At 36.5% G+C, this 20,236-nt stretch overlaps 1 protein-coding gene across 1 annotated transcript in view; it reads right to left on the reverse strand.

The window, feature by feature from the left end:
• SPATA5 (spermatogenesis associated 5) overlaps window positions 1-20,236 on the reverse strand; it is a 322,769-nt gene that overhangs the window by 239,153 nt on the left and 63,380 nt on the right. Inside the window, 2 exon segments of the mRNA NM_001177913.1 lie at window positions 1,600-1,679; window positions 3,962-4,015. Of these exon segments, the coding sequence (NP_001171384.1) occupies window positions 1,600-1,679; window positions 3,962-4,015 (134 nt within the window).

The raw sequence follows: 20,236 nt of genomic DNA on the forward strand, positions 1-20,236 counted from the left end.
TCACTTTCTAGGCAATGCTGGCCTCACACAATTATGGGGAAAAAACAACTGAAAACAGAATATCATTCTATGAAATTGTCATGGCTATGAAAACCAAATTATATAAGACAGGTCAACTAAAGCACCACTAAAACTCTCTACTTTGGACTATTAACATTCATTTGCTAGTCAGCCTATCTTTGTTTTCTGGAATGTCAACCTACTTGACCAAGATTTTTTTCTATGCAAAGGAAATTACGTAGAATTTATTTGTATTTTATTTGAACGAGCCACCGAGGAAGGGCTCACACAATATGAAGACTATTAGAGGAAATGAGATCTAGAGGCTGCAAATTATTAGCATCTCTAATAAATCTGCAAATTCCTACTGAGCTAAACTCCCTGCAAATACAGGTTACTATTAGCAAGTGCCTTATCTAGTTTCTCACACCATTATATTTCAAAAGCATTTTATGAGAACTCTGTGACATTTTTTCATCTCCCATCTAGTTTATATTTAACAATGTTTCCTACCGTGTCCCTTTTTAGGGTCCAAAAACAGATGTCTCTGATGTCATATAAATGTGGCAGATCACCCTACTTTAGCAAAGATCTCTGGCTTCTTCTTTTCTTGTAGACAAGGTGAACTTAAGCAATTTGTAACCTTTTGCTCCATCTTACTTCAGAGATAACAAAAGGGCTCATATATTTCAACTCATTAAATAACAAGATAGGTATTTACAGGATATTAAATGGGAAGGGTAGAGAGCAAGACAAGCTACCTCCTAATGCTTCCTAGCGACAGTTTATACTTTTATCTGATTAGGCAGCTTTACTTAGTAAAGAAAAGAACAGCAATGCCTCTTATTGAATTTAACACTAAGACTTAGAAGGTGCCTTTTACCATCACTGTAATTACCATCAGCAAAACTTTTATGATCAATATATATACCAATGTATAATCAGAAAGCTATGAAAGAAATACATAAAATTAACATTCTCCAAAATGAAGTACCTGTAGAACATATTTCTGAAAGGATCAGTAAACATTTGTACAGAAAAAAAGTCATACTTGAAAACAGTTCTGGTATATATATATGATATATGATATATATATTTGTTATATTATAAATAATCCTTTTGATTGAGATTCAAAAATTATTAATACTAATTTTTAATTCTACTGTAACTAATTATACTTTAGGAAACGTGATTTAATCCAGACAATACTAAAATCTGTAAAAAAATAGTTTTTATTACAATTGAGTACTGCTCTGTCATATAATTATGTTTAATTGAGCTTCACTTATAGTTTTAATAATATACCAATAAAAATCCAAATCTTGATAGGCAATGCAGGGGGCTCTCTCTTGATAGTAAACTATTTAAAAAAAACTCAAATGCCCCAAATGGATATAGTCCAAAAAAAAATTGTATATGAAAATACTATAGAGTGATGACATGGAACAATTTACTTGATACTAAAAAAAACTACATTGAATTGAAAATTTTTTTCTTTTAATCCAAATGAATTAAAACATAAAATCTGTATAAGAACTGCTAGTTTGTCTACACTATAACTGAAAATATTAATTAGCAGTCCTATTAAATGTTTCTTACCTGCCCCTTTCAACTGCTAAGGCATCAAGTTCATCAAAGAAAATAATGGAAGGAGCCACTGCTCTTGCTTTTCGGAAGATCTGGTGTAAAAAATGGCACATTAGCTAAAAATCAGCAAACTCCACAGCTGGTTTTAGTTTGAAAACCATATTTGAACCAAATCTATTATGTACAAGTCAACAAACCAATCAATTTGTATACAACCTATCACTTCATTATGGATGTAAAAGTATCTTCTTCTGTGTTGCTTACCTGCAAACAGACACAAGATGTCACATAATCTTAGAGGTGTGTAGGGGACAGTTTGGTTAGTAATCAGACAATCTCAATTAAAATCCCACTTCCACCACTAAGTAGCTGTGTGATTTTCAGTGGGTAACTTTATTTCTCTAAACTTCAATTTCCTCATCTCTAAAATGGAGATTATGATAAATGCTTGCCTCAGAAGTTGTGTTAAGAACCGAATTAAAAAAGATTGCAAAGCATTTAGTATAATGCCTAGAACACAGTAAAAGCTCAGTAAATGACAATTATTATCTATCATGAACATATGTTTAAAAAAGTCATAAATGTATAAAATCAGCCACAGTTTAAGGAGTTCCCCTGTGGTGCAGCAACTTAGGATCCAGTGTTGTCACTATGATAGCTTATGTTGTTAGTGTGGTGGGGGTTCGATCCCTGGCCTGGAAACTTCCACATGGCATGGGTACAGCAAAAAAAAAAAAAAAAAAAAAAAATCAGCCAAAGTTTAGCATGTAAAATACCCATAAACCCAAAAGTCAAACACACTGCTCATCTCTTAGAAGACTGTATGGGAAAAATAGTCAAAACTTGGAAGAGCATAAATTGGATAGACCACCAGCCAGACTATCAACAACAAAGACTAGCTACACAGCCATGGGGGCAACTATGGAAATGGGCTAGAAAAAGTCAGCATAGACAGAAAGAAATTCAAGTACGTTACCTATAACCTAGGCCCCCAGTTTTGGCCACAAATACATAATAGTTACTAAAATATTAATATTAATAAATATTTCCTTTTTCATATTTTAATCAATGATGGTGCTATCCTTATCAGTTAGTTTTATACAGATCAACATCTACATTTCAAAGGAAAAAGTATTAAAAAAAGTGACTTAAATTTCTCAGATGCAAAAAAAAAAAAAAAAATAGATTCCAATCTCTAATACTCTTGGTTGGTACCACATATTTCACAAATATAGACATCCATTCCATTGTCCTTGCTTAGCTTCTGTGATGATACAGGATGTCTGTATTAAGCAGGCCAATCTCTCCTTAGGAAAGCCAAGACTTTGTTCAAACTGGTATAGTCACCCCACTGCAGTGCCTTGATTTGGCATGAATGTCCCAATAGTGTAGCTTCAGCAATATGGAAAAGCCAACAGGCCAATCAGGCACTGGCTTTAAAACTTAAGAGGGAGGAGGGAAATGTATTTTCTAAATCACCTTTCAAAGGTAAAATAAATAAAATAAGGAGAGGACAGTGAAATTTTCATGTACTAATAAGCCTATTTGATTTAAAGGACTACTTGGTTAAAAGGACCTAAATCTCATTCTGAGATCATGCGTTCTTTGTTAAGTATAGATAGATCCCTTTCTTTTTTTTTAAATGAAATGCTGATAGTTGTTATTTTTTTTGGTAAAACTAAAGGCTGGTAATATTCTGATGTCTAAAAACAAAAACAATGTATTGTACATGATCAAAATTACATTTTATTTTTTTTATTTTTTATTTTTTTTTGTTTGTTTTTTTTTTGTTTTGTTTTGTTTTTGTCTTTTTGCTATTTCTTGGGCCGCTCCCGCAGCATATGGAGATTCCCAGGCTAGGGGTCCAGTCGGAGCTGTAGCCACCGGCCTACACCAGAGCCACAGCAACGCGGGATCTGAGTCGCGTCTGCAACCTACACCACAGCTCACGGCAACGCCGGATCCTTAACCCACTGAGCAAGGGCAGGGACCGAACCCGCAACCTCATGGTTCCTAGTCGGATTCGTTAACCACTGCGCCATGACGGGAACTCCTGAAATTTTTTGTTTTGTTTGTTTGTTTTTTTCAAAATTACATTTTAAAATAGTATCTTAGAATGCATTCATGTATGTATAATTGGGTCGCCATGCTGTACAGTAGAAAACTGACATAACACTGTAAACCAGCTATAATGGAAAAAATTAAAATAATTATATAAATAATAATAATAATAATATCTGCTTGAATAAAAAATATACCACTAGGATTTGGATTTGGAAATTTCAAAATCTGTATGCCCAACAAAATGGAAACCATACAGGACAGAACTGTTGTTCTCCTATGCAGAGTTCACTTAAAGGGATAATCTTCTTACCTCTCTAACTGCTCTTTCAGATTCACCAACATATTTATTCATTAATTCAGGTCCCTGCATGAAAAGAAAACAATTTTTCATTGTCTTTATAAATTCAATTACATGTATGTCTTTCAATAAAATAGAAAAAATACACATAAAATAAAAAGAGGAAAAGAAAATAAACAAAAACGTTCCTTCAATTAAATTAGTTTCTTGAGCTTACTTATTTTTTAAATTTTTTTATTTTTTGTCTTTTATCTTTTTAGGGCCGCACCAGCAGCATATAGAGGTTCCCAGGTAGGGGTTGAAATGGAGCTGTAATTGCCGGCCTACGCCACAGCCAAAGCAACACAGGATCTGAGATGTGTCTGTAACCTACACCACAGCTCTTGGCCATGCCGGATCCTTAACCCACTGAGCAAAGCCAGGGATCGAATCTGCATCCTCATGGATCCGAGTCAGGTTTATTAACCACTGAGCCACAAAGGGAACTCCGAGTTGGCTTATTGTCAATGGGTATTATTTACATCTCAAAAATTAAAGCAATTCTATGTTTCAAAAACTACATATCAATACATATAATGGCTGTGACTAAACATAATAGTTTAACATCTTATTCATCATCTGCCTCCTCATCCATTCATATTTTCACTATGTATCAGGCATAGTACTAGGCACTGAAGACGGGAAAATCTAATACTAGATCAACAGCCCTCTCTGACAAGAAGCAAGACCTCAGGGCTATTACTTCTACAATTCCACGATAATTCCTGAAAATGGGTTGGGAATCATGAAATCAATGACATTATCATATAATCCCTAAGTATTTCTGATATAAATGCTGCTCTCAAGCTTTTCGTTCTCATTTGGTTTGGCCATGTAGACACTGACTCTATAGATCTGCAGAGCCAAACAAGCTCTTCTTAGCCACTATGCCAGCCAAAGGAGATAACTCCCACAGGCAAAATCTTAGGACCAGCAACACTGCTAACCCTCAGTCAGAGTTTCACATTTTCACAATGACAATAATACTTGTTACCCTCCGAAGTGTTTATTTACTCAGCCTCTGCCTCAATCTCCCTTCAGATAACTGCTACTCAGCATTGCATACAGTTGATGAGAAATCATTTCTCCTTTCCTGTGTTCAGCTATTTTAGAAGGAGTGTCAAGGATAAAAGATGTGGACTTCCAATAATAAAATTCTATCAACTTTTACTAAATGGCCACCAACAGAAGAATCCTCAAAAACGTGGCTGGACTGCCAGCAATAGACTGCTTATCACTGATTCAAAGATGCATTTTTTTTTTTTGACATTTAACATTTCTGAATTTTAAGACTTTTCTTAAGTACCTAAAATATCATATATTGTATGAAATGGTAGGCTTTCATTTTTAGAGCATGCCTATCTACTTTATCATGATACACAGTCATTGCATCACAAGAAGTCACGGGGTTAAATAATACTGATGATGATGATGCTGTCCTGAGAACCACAACTATTCCCTTCAGATACTGGTATAAAGTTTGCCCCACAAACATTTTTCTTGGCTATGGGAACTTTCTTGAATTTTTCTTCCCAGCATCTGGCTTCTGCTGACACCATTCCCCACACAACTCCAAATCCAATAGACATGTATGTGTATGCGTCTCTCTCCACACACATGTACACATATGTGTGTGTACACACACACACACACACACACACACACACACACACACTACACAAATACCTTATTTTGAACAAGAGTCATCTTTGATCCCATGCAAAGTACGGGTCCAGACAACACAGAGAATGTAGCAGACACTGGTTTGAGTATTTCTTAAACATTTACACCAATCAAATAAAAATCAGACCGACTGAAGCTCATGGCAATCCCCAGCATAATATCAACTAACTCCACAAATCAGTGTGGGCTATAATTAGCTTCAGTTAAGACACCATATTAAAAAGATAACTACCACATGGTATGGCAAGTACTAAGATAGAGGCATATATAAGTGCCACTGAAACATAGAAAAGGAACTGCTTAAAGTCAAGGAAGCTTCTAAAGAAAGCAACATTTCAGGTGAGTCTGCAGTTGATCTACTACCCTCAATATAAAATACATCAAGGCATGGAAAGAAATGGAAAAGGTCAGCGATAGGCTAAAATAGATGTGTGTATATATATATTTAGGGCTGCACCCATGACATATAGAAGTTCCCAGGCTAGGAATGGAATCAGAGCTGCAGCTGCTGGCCTACACCACAGCCAGAGCAATGTGGGACCCAAGCTGCAAGTGCGACCTACACCACAGCTCACAGCAACGCAGGATCCTTAGCCCACTGGGCAGGGCCAAAGATCCAATGCTCAACTTCAATGGATACTAGTTGGGTTCATTACCATTGAGCCACAATGGGAACTCCATAATTATATGCGTTTTAATTGCAAAAGAGCGCTTGACTCAGAACTCACTGACTTTTCAGTTATATATCTTAACAAACTTGAGTTTGAACTGATCTAAGAATTTAGAACAAGTAGAGCTTAGGGTGCTGAGAGAAGGCAGTAACAGTATAGCTACTTACAGGGAGGGTCAGGAGCATGTCAAAAACAAGCTTAGATTTTATCCTGTAAGCAATGGAAAGAGTCTTGGGGGAGTTAACTGACAACAGGGGTATGATAATAAGATGGTTTAGAGGAACATGTGAGACTAGAAGTAGAGATGGCAGTTATGAAATTCTTAAAACAGGAAAGATCAGAAATGATGAGGCACAGGATTAAGGTAAAACAATGGAATGGAAATAGAATACAGCCACAAATTAAACAGATAAAATCAACTTAATTTGTTGTGAGTAGCAAGATGTGAAAGTAAGAGAATAAGAGGTATATAGGACACTAACTCAAATTTGACTTATACTATTTTTGACATTCATAATGCTGAATTAATTTATGAAGGAAAAAAAGATACTCAATATATTCAGTGTAGCAAGGGTCAGAAATATACCTCTCACTAAAAATATTTTATCCCAATTGATTAAAATTAAAAATTTTATAACCATAAATAGGGCTAAGGGCTAACATTTATTAAACATTTCCTATGTGCCATGAACTGTTCTAATTCAGCAATGGAAAATATCAAAGAGATGTAGAGTTACTATCATGACTTTCCATCTGTGAGTAACAATTCACACAAAATCGAAGGCATGAAAGATCAGAAAAAAACAGCTAGCACCATAATCTCTTTGCTGACATAAAAGCATTGAATCACTCTTTTTTTTTTCATTCAAGGAATATTTATTAAGTGCCTATAATGAGTCTATGGTTTAATAGAGAGATTAAGCATATTCTTAACAAATAAAAACACACTGAGGAAAAAAATCACAACTATATAGAGAAAGCCATGAAGAGAAAAATAACACAAAGACTCCTTTCAGGTAAAAGAATAAAGGAATATTCCTGAACAGCAATGATATTACTACTATGTTAGGTCGTTTAGAATGGAAAGAGGGAGTTAATAAACTAGAACAGAAAAACTATAATCATCATAAAGGAAACAGTCAGAAAAAAACAGAACACGGAAAGAAAATTTTTGGAAGCAAATGGAGTTTATCATCAGGAAAAAAAAAAAAAAAAAAAGGTCTCAGGTCAACACATTGGGAATAACCAGGTGTAGGTTGAGAAGAGCAACCCCATAAGGGCGGAGAGCAGGCAGTGTAGGTGGAGAGTTTCGGAGCCATGAGGAGGTAAAGGGATAAGACAGAAGGTCAAGAGTCAGTGGTGGCTAGAAGTCACCTAGCTGAGAAGTTAAAGATCAAGAGAGGTAAAGAGAACTTCTCCCTGGAGGAGTGGCTCACGATGAGGTGTAAATAGGGTGAGGACAGTACTCCTGTGCAGGCTGGTCAGGAGAACAGCATGGAGAGTTCTCACACAAGGATATGGAACAGCATGGAGTATTGAGCAGTTTGAGAAAAGTGTCCACATGAGGGAGCAGCCCAATATAAAATACTGCAGCCCCAGTTGGGGTAAGACAGGTATTCTTACGGAGAGGTTCGAAGTATCAGGATGTAGGATGTGGAGGATGTCAAAGAAGGGCAACGTGGAGGGGCAAAGCAGGATGAGGACAACACCCAAGAGAGAAGATGGCCTGGTACCATCCTCCTCCTCATGAAGTGGAGGTGAGGAGCCTGAGTAGGTGAGAAACATATTCAGCCCAAGAAAAAAGGGGCAGAAGGCTGACAAGAAAGGTTATATTCAGAAGAACTGATTAAATAAGTAAATATATTAAGTATAATAGTAGCTAGGTGTCTCAGTAACAGAAAAGAGTTATAAAAAAATAAAGGAAGAAAATAAGAATGAATTCTGCTGTACTGAACTGAAACTGGAAATAGTGTTAATTCAAGATTTTCGGTAGGAGTTCCCGTGGTGGCCCAGTGGTTAACGAAGAAACATGAGGTTGCAGGTTCGATCCCTGGCCTTGCTCAGTGGGTTAAGGATCTGGCATTGCTGTGAGCTGTGGTGTGGGTTGTAGATGCGGCTCGGATCCCGCATTGCTGTGGCTCTGGCATAGGCTGGCGGCTACAGCTCCAATTCAACCCCTAGCCTGGGAACCTACATATGCCATGGGAGCAGCCCAAGAAATGGCAAAAAGACAAAAAAAAAAAAAATGTGTGTGCATATATATGTACATACATTTTCAGGAGAGAAGGTACAGAATTCTCTCCTGAATGCTGTTCCCTAGGAGAAGCTAAGAGCAACAATACCCCAAGAGTAATAAACACACCTAACACTCAGAGCTCAGTTTTAAATTCTCCATCCAAAGGTAAGTAAACTGCTTTAAGACTCTTACATTATACATAAACTGGTATAGTATTATTTGAAGCTAGGCTATAAATGAAGTCTGTATACTATAAATCCTAGAGTAAGTATTTTCTAAAAAGTAAAATCAAGAGGTTTAGCAATCAAAAAATATAGGAGATAAACTAGAATATCAAAATATACTTATCTAATCCAAAAGAAGGCAGGAAAAGTGGGGGGAAAAAGAACAGATGGGACAAATGAACAAAAGTTAGGTTCAAGTTACAAACATGCCTCATGAAGGGAAGACAATCTTTTAATATTGCTTTTTATACTACCTCCACGAGTGCTTTAAAAATACTGAAATACGATAATATGGTAACAAATATATAGCTTGAACAAATAGGGTTCAAGGTAGAATAGTCAAGGAGATGAATAAGAAAAGAGGAGTTCCCTTGTGGCACAATGGGTTAAGGATCCAGTGTTGTCACTGCAATAGCTCAAGCTGCTGCTGTGGCATGGGTTCAATCCCTGGCTCAGGAACTTCCACGTGCCATGGCATGGCCAGAAAAAAATAAGAGAAGGATAGGAAGAATAACTCAAAGTTCAGGCTGACATGGAGTTCCCTTTGTGGCTTAGCAGTAATGAACCAGACTAATATCCAGAATTCAGGTTTGATCTCTGGCCTCACTCACTGGGTTAATGGATCTGGCACTGCTGTGAGTTATGGGGTATAGGTTGCAGACGTGGCTCAACCTATGGCATTGCTGTGGTGTAGGCTGGCAGCTGCAACTCCAATTTGACACCCAACCTGGGAACTTACATATGCCATGGCAGCCCTAAAAAAAAAAAAAAAAAGAAAGTCAGGCTGACAAAATCCAGTTGCTCCAAAGATACTGCCATTCATTATTTGCAATTAAGATAGTTATCTGACAGCATCAACACAGACATCCTTATGTATTTCTGGGAGGAGGGACAGTTTTATCTTTCCGCCTGATCTGAGTGATCTAAAATGACGCATTAGTAAATTTTATATAACATTAACAAGGTTAACGATAATGTTTCCCTCTCCTCCTCAAGAAATCTCTCATCTATTTATGTCTATTTCCTCTTTTCTTTAAAAACAATCTTCTCGGGAGTTCCCACAGTGGTGCAATGGAGATGAATCCGACTAGGAACCATGGGGTTGTGGGTTCGATCTATGGCCTCACTCAGCGGGTTGAGGATCTGGTATTGCCTCGGCTGTGGTGTAGGTTGCAGATGTGGCTCGGATCCCACATTACTGTGGCTGTGGTGTAGGCTGGCAGCTATGGCTCCAAATGGACCCCTGGCCTAGGAACTATAAAACAAAAAAAAACAAAACAAAACAAAAAATTATCTTCCCAAAATTATTTCAGAGTAATAGATTATACATACTATAAAAATTAATATTTGAGTCTAATTAGGGGGCAGATGCATGAAAAGTATAATTATGACATACTACAAAATATTATCTAATATTTAAAGGTACCTCTATACCTGACTAAAATCTAGCAACAACCAAGAAATCGATAAACTAAATGTAAGCAAACAAAGTTATTAAGAAAACTTGCTTGGAACAGTGCTTATGGTAACTAAATATTATTTATATTTAATATAAATTGATATGTATATCAATTGTTTGTACACTGATACTTAAACTGTCTCCAATCAAGTATGTTTACACAAGAGAATTGGTTTTATACTTAATTCTCCAAAGATACTACAAAGAGACCTGATCACTCTAACTTCATTATCAATGATTTAATTATTTAATTACTGTATTATTTCTTAAATAATACAATCCAAAATACCTTTAACTTGAATAAAGACAAACAATGGAAAGAAGATTAAGATGGTGGAACAGAAGGACTGGAGCCCAACTTCTCCCCTAAAAACAACAAAATTCACAACTAAAGGCCCAGCAATCTCCACCCAACTGGACCGGAAACCTTAAAAATGATAAAACCCTACTCCAGAAGAAAAAGAGGAGGACACATCAAGAGGTAGGAGGGGCAATTTCATGATATAAACAACCCCATACCTCCTGGGTGGGAAGTTCCACAGACTGAAAACTAACTGGTTCACAGAGAGAGACTCACCTACAGGAGTGAGAGTTCTGAGCCCCACATCAAAACAAACTCTCACGTGTGGGGACCCAGCACTGGGAGAAAGAGCCCCTGGAGCATCTGGCATTGAAGGCCAGTGGGGCCTGTGCGCAGGAGTTCCACAGGACTGGGGGAAATGGAGACCCCATTCTTTTTTTTTTTTTCTTTTTTTTTTTGTCTTTTTTGTCTTTTGTCTTTTTGTTGTTGTTGTTGTTGTTGTTGTTGTTGCTATTTCTTGGGCCGCTCCCGCAGCATATGGAGGTTCCCAGGCTAGGGGTTGAATTGGAGCTGTAGCCACCGGCCTACGCCAGAGGCACAGCAACGCAGGATCCGAGCCGCGTCTGCAACCTACACCACAGCTCACGTCAACGCCGGATCGTTAACCCACTGAGCAAGGGCAGGGACCGAACCCGCAACCTCATGGTTCCTAGTCGGATTCGTTAACCACTGCGCCACGATGGGAACTCCGAGACCCCATTCTTAAAAGGTGCACACAGACTTTCACGTGCACTGGATCCCAGGGCAGAGTGAGGTCTCCATAGAAATCTGGGTCAAACCTGACCGCAGTTCTCGGAGGACATCCTGGGAAAACAGGGGTGAACGTGGCTTGTTGGGAGGGAGAGACATTGAAGACAAAACTCTCGGGAATATTCAGCAGTGTGCCTTTCTCTGGAGGTGGCCATTTTGGGAAAATCTGGCCCCACCCATTAGTCAGCTGCTGAGACACCCCAGGGCAAAAACAGCCCAGGTGGAATCACAGCCCTGTCCCTCAGTAAACAGGCTACCTAAAGACCCCTCACGCACACAGCTGCCTCTAATCCCATCCAGAGACTAAGCCCCACCCACCAGAGGGATTAGAATCAGCTCCACCTACTAGTGGGCAGGCATCAGCCCCTCCCATCAGGAAGCCTACAGTAAATCCTCCATACTGACTTCAGCCACAAGGGGGCAGACGCCAGAAGGAAGAGAGGCTACAACCCTGTTATCTGTAAAAAGGTCACCACACCAAAAACCTATAAAAATGAAAAGACAGGGAACTATATATAACTCAGATGAGGGAGAAAGGAAAAAACCCCAGAAAATCAGCTAAACGAGGAGGAGATTCTCAGCCTCCAGGAAAAAGACTACACTTTTTTTTTTTTTTTTTTTTTTTTTTTTGTCTTTTTGTTGTTGTTGTTGTTGTTGTTGCTATTTCTTGGGCCGCTCCGCGGCATATGGAGGTTCCCAGGCTAGGGGTTGAATCGGAGCTGTAGCCACCGGCCTACGCCAGAGCCACAGCAACACGGGATCTGAGCCACATCTGCAACCTACACCACAGCTCACGGCAACGCCAGATCGTTAACCCACTGAGCAAGGGCAGGGACCGAACCCGCAACCTCATGGTTCCTAGTCGGATTCGTTAACCACTGCGCCACGACGGGAACTCCAAGACTACACTTTTGATGTGGAAGATGATGCAAGACATTGGAAATAAACTGGAGGCAAAGATGGATACCTTACAGGAAACACTGACCAAAAGATATAAGATATAAAACTTAAACAAAAAGAGATGCAAAATACAATAATGAAATAAAAAATTCACTAGAAGCAGCCAACAGCAGAATACAGGAGGCAGAAGAATGAATAAGCAAGGTGGAGGACAGATTAGTGGAAATTACGGATGCAGAACAGAAAAGAAAAAAAGGATTGAAAACAAATGAAGAGAGTCTCAGAGAACTCCGGGACAATGTGAAACGCCAACAACATCCATATTATAGGGGTGCCAGAAGGAGAAGAGAGAGAGGAGGAGACAGCAAAAATATTCCAAGAGATAATAGCCCAAAAATTCCCTCACATGGGAAAGGAACCACTCACTCAAATCCAGGAAGCACAACGAGTACCAGATAAAATAAACCCAAGGAGGAATACCCTGAGACACATATTAATCAAACTGTCCAAAATTAAAGACAAAGAGAAAATCTTGAAAGCAGCTAGGGAAAAGAAATAAGTAACATACAAGGGAACCCCAATAAGGTTATCAGCAGATTTTTCAGCAGAAACTCTGCAGGCCAGAAGAGAGTGGCATGATATACTTTAGCGTGATGAAAGGAAAAAACCTCCAACCAAGATTACTCTACCCAGCAAGGCTTTCATTTAGATTTGAATGAGAAATCAAAACCTTCACAGTAAGCAAAAGCTGAGAGAATTCAACAACACTAAACCAGCCTTACAACAAATACTAAAGGAACTTCTCTAGGCAGAAAAGAAAACACAGCAACAGGAAACAAAAATTCCACAAATGACAACGCTCACCAGTAAAGGTATATATACAGTAAAGACATGAAATCATCCATGCACGATTATACCACCAAAATCAGAAATGATGAGAAGAGGTGGGTACAAATGCTGGACACTGGAGATGAACTTGCAATTAAGAGAACAACAACTTAAAACAACTTCATATACATATAGACTCATATCAAAACTTCAGAATAACTGCAAATCAAAAATCTACAATTGATACAAAAACAAGGAATCTCTGGAGAAGAAATATATCTCATAGTAAATAAGTGCATAATCCACCATGAAGGGGGTCATTTGACATCATTCTTGGAATGCTGAAGTCTTCTTAGATCTGATTCTGATTTCCTCTCCTTCAAAGACTTTATGATAATTATAATTAATGTAACTGTACAATTAAATAATATAGGTCTACAACTGTATTATTAATAACCATTTCTCTCCATGATACGATGTAAAGTCTATAATTCTTGTTTATCACATCATCTAGAATGGTATAATGCCTTTATTGAAGAATCAATAAGATGTAACAAATTGTGAGGACATATTTATATAGTTACACTGTTTTTTAACCAATTTATGCGTTTTATATTTTACTTATTTTCAGAGGGTGTATTATTTTTGTAATTCTTACCAGTTAAGTTATTCTTTTTATTATGCTATATAAAATACTTAATGGTTAAATAAAAAAGACAAACAATGAAACATTAGTTATGCTGAGAGGCAGTGTTCTCACTTCTTAAAAGATTTTAAAGAAATACCAAATCAATTTTATAAGCTTGTTTTTAGATACAGGTTAGACTATAACTCAATGCATTTATACTGCCTTTTAATTATCTGGCTTAGCTGAAGGAAAACAGTTGGTAGAATCTGGAGAAATGATTACTGTTCTTCATAGAGCTGACTCTAGCTTTAATCAGTGAAGGACTATTCCACTACTACCTAGAGGTGAGCTATAGAAAACCTGTGAATTAGAAACAATGCTTTTGCTCCAAAGACAAAATAAAAGGAAAAAAATCAAAGATTTGAAAATCTAACCTAAGAATTTAGCATTACAAAGAAAATCTGGTTTAGAATAATTCAAGTCAAATATTACTAGCAAGTCACAGCAGTAATGAAAAGTTCTGAAAGGCCTCTAGAGATGTGATTTTGTACAGAACTATATGTTGAGGAATCCTACCTAGATGACTGGCCTACAAATGCAACACCAGTAGCTAAACTCCTATATCACATGAATCCAGAGTTCTTTATGAAGTTAAGACAATATCATCACCAAGAAAGGTTTTTTTATGTTTGAAGTCCAAATTGCCAAAAAGCACTGTATTCTGGTACAAGTTGCAAAAGACTAAAAATTCAGTTTCAAAGATATATATTTTATTTTAATACTAACAGAAAACTGAAGGAATCATAAGCTGTACTACTACACTTTTTGTCCTACTTGAGGTCACATATGTATCCAATTCTTAAAAACTGAAGAAAACAGCAACTAGCATCAGCCCATTTATGAAACCTTGCTAAATGCTTGGTATGCATTATTCCCTTACTGCTTAAAACAATCCTCTGAAGTGAATACTCTTATTACCATAACTTGAGGAAAAAAATGAAGTGAAAAAGGGTTAAAGTGCACAGTCACATGGCTTATTTAGTAAATGAAGGATTGGAATTCAAGTCTCTTAATCTGTTACACCTGACTATTAGAGGAAATGCCCCAAATATTTAACCACCAACAGACAAAAAGTATAAACAACATATTAGAATACAAGCATTGTGTGAGCTATTCATAGAAATTTACTCGTGCAAGTGCTTTAGGAGAGTCATTTACTCTAACTTACCTCACTTAAAACCTGAGAACAAAGCACAGGGGTTAGGTGAAATGTCGCAAGACCTAAATAAGTTAAATGACAGAAATGATTTTAAGAATGCAGGATTTAGATTCCCAGACAACTACCTTCTTTCTAAAAACTGATGTCCTCAGTTTTCTCCAGAGTCTAAAAAAAATAAATATTAAAAAGAAAAGCAAATACTCCCTTAATATTGTACATAGTACCAGCAATTCAAATTCAAAAGTATCTATAGGAACACATCAAGTGTAAACCCAAGGGCAAAGTGTAACCCTCAATAAAGGGCTGCCAGAATGGATTAATTTGAAAGTAAGAATTTTATTGGTAACTATTATAAGCAAGAGACCATTAATATCTAACCTTAAGGATTGGGTACATATGAAATGGTCTATGAATATTATATTTGCTCATAAGCTATTTAACTTTTTAAAAAAGAAACACATAAATTCCCTAGAATAGGTAAGGTTGATGAAACTGGATAAAGTTATTTCTCTTCTAATTTATCAAAATAACTATGTTATGTTAGTCCTGCCACATTTCACCCAACTAGGTAAGTGCTTCATTGATAAGAGTGACCAAGAAAACCACCAAAAGTAAGTTTGGTGCAATAAATTGGCTTATTAGGCAGCAGTGTTGTTTTTAATATTTCCATGCCCAAGATTTCAAATTTATAAAACAACAAAAACAATATAAATAATGTAATTTTGTACAACCATTCTATTAATCTAATGAAAATTAAACCTGACTTATCTTTGACTGTGTTTCAGTATTTTAGAGCCTATCAGTCATAAATTCAAGTATAAGATTTATATCTCATGCTCCTGCAAAATCTTGCCCTTTTAATCACTACTGGTTTTTTCCCAATCTTTCCCAGGGCTTTTTAAATATGTCTGACACCTGCCTGTTGCTTTTGGCTATAACGATTCAAATTAAGTTTTTATAAGTTCCAAAATGTCTAGGGAAGGCAAGTTACCCCAAGTGTTAACTATGGTTAAATGTTACGGAATAAGCTCATAAAAACCCAAACTCACATGAGATAGAATTACATAGATGCAACATGAGTAAAGGATCTTGAAAATTAATAAAAAGTACAGCATCGGCACATAGGGAAAGCCATTTTGGGAAAGCACTTCAAAGGGTTTGAAAAATAAGAATTAAGTACTAGGTAAGAAATGCTGTGGGCAAGTAAAAACCCTAAAAGTGAGAGGGGCTGGCAGGCAAGGAAATAGAGTAAAAGCTGTTTTCTCAAAAAGTATAGTACAAACTTAACCCATAATTCATTCATTCATTCAAGAAAAGAAAATGAAACATTTATTTTAGAACTTACACTGTGGGCACCATGCTGACTACACTTACGCTGCTGTAAAGTATTCATGTGAACATGCCCCTGGAAGAATCCCTTACATTATTACTGACTGCTTTCGTCACTCTCAATCTCCTTCACTGACTACCACGCAGAATCTTAAACATTAGGTCTCAACTTTCATGTTTTCATCTCTAGAAATGACCATTCTACTGAGTTACAAACTTGTATTGAACAGCCTTTTGGACATATCTGCTGTATTGTTCTAAAGGTGTTTCAAACTCCACGTATCTAAATCCCAATTTGGTACCTACTCTTCCAGCTCCAACCTACTTTTCCTCCTCAGTGCTAATTCTTCCTATTTCCACTTGCCAGTCATTAAAAGTAAAAATTTTAATCACCTTTAACTTCTTTCTCATTTTGCACATACAATTAATCACCAAATTCTAAATGTTACCCATATCATTGTATCAAATGTCTCTTACACTAAACTATGAGTTGGTAGACAGTAAGAGTCCATCTAATGCACTTTGTTTACCATTTACAGTGCCCAGTACATAGAAGGTGCTTAATATAGTTATTGTTGTAATAGTAAAATATTTACTAATATTTTTAAAGTTTTATAGACCTGATCTTGTAGTGTTTATTTCAATTCAAATTAAATTTCACTCAAAAGAGATTTAAAAAGGAAAAATATTATTTAAAAAGGAAAAAAGAATTTCTCAAATGAAATTCATGAATAAAAAATTATACCAACACTCTATTACTAAGTAAACTTCTTAGAAATAAAAAAATTATTCTTTTCCTTCTTAATTTCTTCATGTCTTCTGGATTTTCAAATGTTAAAGGTTTTGTTATTTGTGATATATATTCTTTTTTTTACTTGTAGCAAAATGTTATAGAACACTTTCAGGTTAAGACATCATTTTTATATACCAGTGTTACCTGATACAAGCCCAACTCAAAAAATGTATTGATACATACACCAATAATGCCAAATTTAAGTAACTTGGCAAACTACTACAAAACTGTGATACTGACCATGGCACAGTAACTATACTTTTCGTCCTAAGACAAATAGATTACTATTAGTTATTCCCTAATAGCCATTCAAACAGTGATAACTTAAGAGGCTGGAGCACATAAGACAACACTATCTGGAGAAGTCAAAACAAAACCCTAATGGAAATTAAATAGTAACTCAAAAGGTTTGAGACTCTAGATAAGTCCAAGTAACAATAAACCTATAGGAGGAGAATAAAGAGGGTCCACAAAAGGCACGAAACAGGACATAGTTCTTGATGAGACTCTAAATTAGAAGCTGTACCCAAGGTGAAAGAAAAATAACCAAAACACTAAAAGAAAGTATTGTTTATAATATTGGGATCTGGGTCTGGGGCCAGAACCAACACATCTTTGCAGGCTTCAACTAGAACTGCAGTGAAATAGGCAAGCTCAGGGCAGCCCCAAACCTAGTTTCTCCAGCCAATTTCCTCTCAGGGCTTTGTTCTCAGTAACTCTCCACTATCACTATGACGATGAGTGGGAAAGATGATCTCTTCAAAAGCCCTCACCCAAGCAATCAACAATCTCCCCATGATTCTCCTTCCCTGCTGCTCATCATGTACAGTGCAATACGGAACTCTGAGCTGGCCTTTTTAACTTCAGGTACATTCGAATCTCAACATAATATGTTTCAATCTGTGATACTAACTTTAAATCCTTTATTTCTTTGAGGGGGGAGGGTAAAGTTAAGGTGTACAGAAGAATTGAGTATCTAATACAGAGTGCCCACACATTCACTCTTACCCCTAACATGCACTGTGTCCCCTAGTCTTACTATATATCAGTAACAGTACATTTGTTAAAATTAATGAATCAATGTATTATTATTATTATTAACTGAAGTTCGCAGTTTACTCAGATTTCCTTAGTTTCTGATTAATGTCTTTTCTCTGTTTCAGGATCTTATCCAGGAAACCATAATAGTATATTTAGCTATCCTGTCTCCTTGGGCTCCTGTAGACTGTGACAGTTTCTCAGACTCTTTATTTTTAATGACCTTGACGGTTACAGGAGAATTGATCAGGTATTTTATAGAATGTCCTTAAATTTGGGTTTGCCTGATGTTTTTGTCATAGTTAGACATGGATTATGAGTGTTTGGGGGGAAGGCCTCAAAAATAAAGTGCCATTCTCATCACATCATACAAGGGTACATGCTACCAACATGACTAATAACTAATGATGTTAACCATGATGATCTGGCTAAGGTAGGTTTCTCCACTACAAAGTAACTCTGCACCTCCAACTTTTCCCTAGTGAACTCTCTGGTAGGAGGTCCCACACTGAGGGAGTTAAGTAGTTATACCCTCTAAAATTTTTCACTTGTTTTTAATATAAGCCTCTCAAAAGGCCTATACAGATGAGAAAAAAAAAAAAATTGTCTTAGAGAACTTGTTTAAGGTTACAGAGCTAAAAAGTGTTAGAAATCAAACCAAAGCTATCTGAATCCTAGCTTAGTGCTCTTTTCCTTCTACCACACTCAATCTTAAGGGCACAGATTTATAATAATGGGTAAATTTCAAGCTCTACATTATTCAACTACCAGTCTTTTTCCACACACTTCCACTTAATTCATCAGGTTCCTGTGTCTTTGGCAGTGATTACCGTCTCTCATTAACTCTACCAGTTTCCACTCCAAGGTCATGCTATTTTCCTCAGTTTTCTTTGTCCTAAAGAAATAAAATTATTTTTTAAAGTAGGCTCCAAAACATCTTTCCACATCTCTGAATCTTCCCTACAGAAACTGCCTGAATTAACTTCTTCTCTAGTAACTGGGTGTAATTAATGAAAAAAAGCACTGGACACTAGTTTTATTTTTTAAAAAAATGAAGAAAGAGAGAAGGAAAGAAAGAAAAAAGAAAGAAAGAAAAGTAAAGTAAAGCAAAATGGAAAATTGTATAACACAGCGATTCGCTCTAGCTTAGACTCTGGAGTCAGAAAGTCCTGAGACAAAATTTCGATTCCATCACCACCATTTTGACTTGGAAAAGTCACTTCACCTTATTAAACATCATTAGCCTTATTTGTAATCCTAGAAATTAACCTTAAAGCATTCAAAAGATATACCTATGCAGTTTTCCATGTGAATGAAAGCTCTATGATTTATAGACTAGCCTTCGCAATTTTTTTTTTTAAAAGCTTAAAGATGAACTTGGAAGCTACCAAATTCAGATTATCATGTACCTTTGATAAAATAATAGTAGGGGATTTAATTAAATGAACAATAGTAATTACTCTGAACTGTGCACTGTTTTGAATAAAATAGGTTTTTTTTTTTCCCCTGAAAATGGGATGTGTTTTGTACAATTCGTCTCTGAGACATGTATTGGAAGAAATTACCCCAAAAAGTCAAAGACATACTAAGCTCACTACATTCTTATATTCACCGGTAGAGCTAATAAAGAACTTGCTAAAAATTCCTGTCAGGGGCCTAACCACCCATCTTTTCCGGAATCAGTAACAGCTCTTCATAAAGTAAAGCAGCCCAGCTATACAAAGGTAATTAATCTTTTGTAGCACTCCAGACAAAAAGTAAGAGAGAAGCAGAGAGGAAATTTCAACTGGAAAATATTTTGACGTAATTGACCCAGATAAACTAAACTAAGCATATGTCAAGTGCTACAGTCTGCACAAAAACACACAGAGTTGCCAAAGGATATTAAGAGCCCATGCAAGCCAAGGTAAAGTCTTAACCCTCAGTAGAGTATCAATATTTTAATCACTGTTTAGAAAAGATGCATACGGGAAGCTAAAGGGTTCTTTCACGAACTCAGAGAAAGAAATATTTAAGGTTTTAAAATTCTTTATTTCGGGAATTAAAGGTAATTATCATTGTGAAAAGTGTTAGGGAGTTTATTCTTTTTCGTTTTGTTTGTTTTGTATTCTTTCAATACACCCAAAATA

The sequence above is a fragment of the Sus scrofa genome, chromosome 8 (genome assembly GCF_000003025.6).
Source record: "Sus scrofa isolate TJ Tabasco breed Duroc chromosome 8, Sscrofa11.1, whole genome shotgun sequence".
In the NCBI taxonomy this organism is placed as follows: domain Eukaryota; kingdom Metazoa; phylum Chordata; class Mammalia; order Artiodactyla; family Suidae; genus Sus; species Sus scrofa.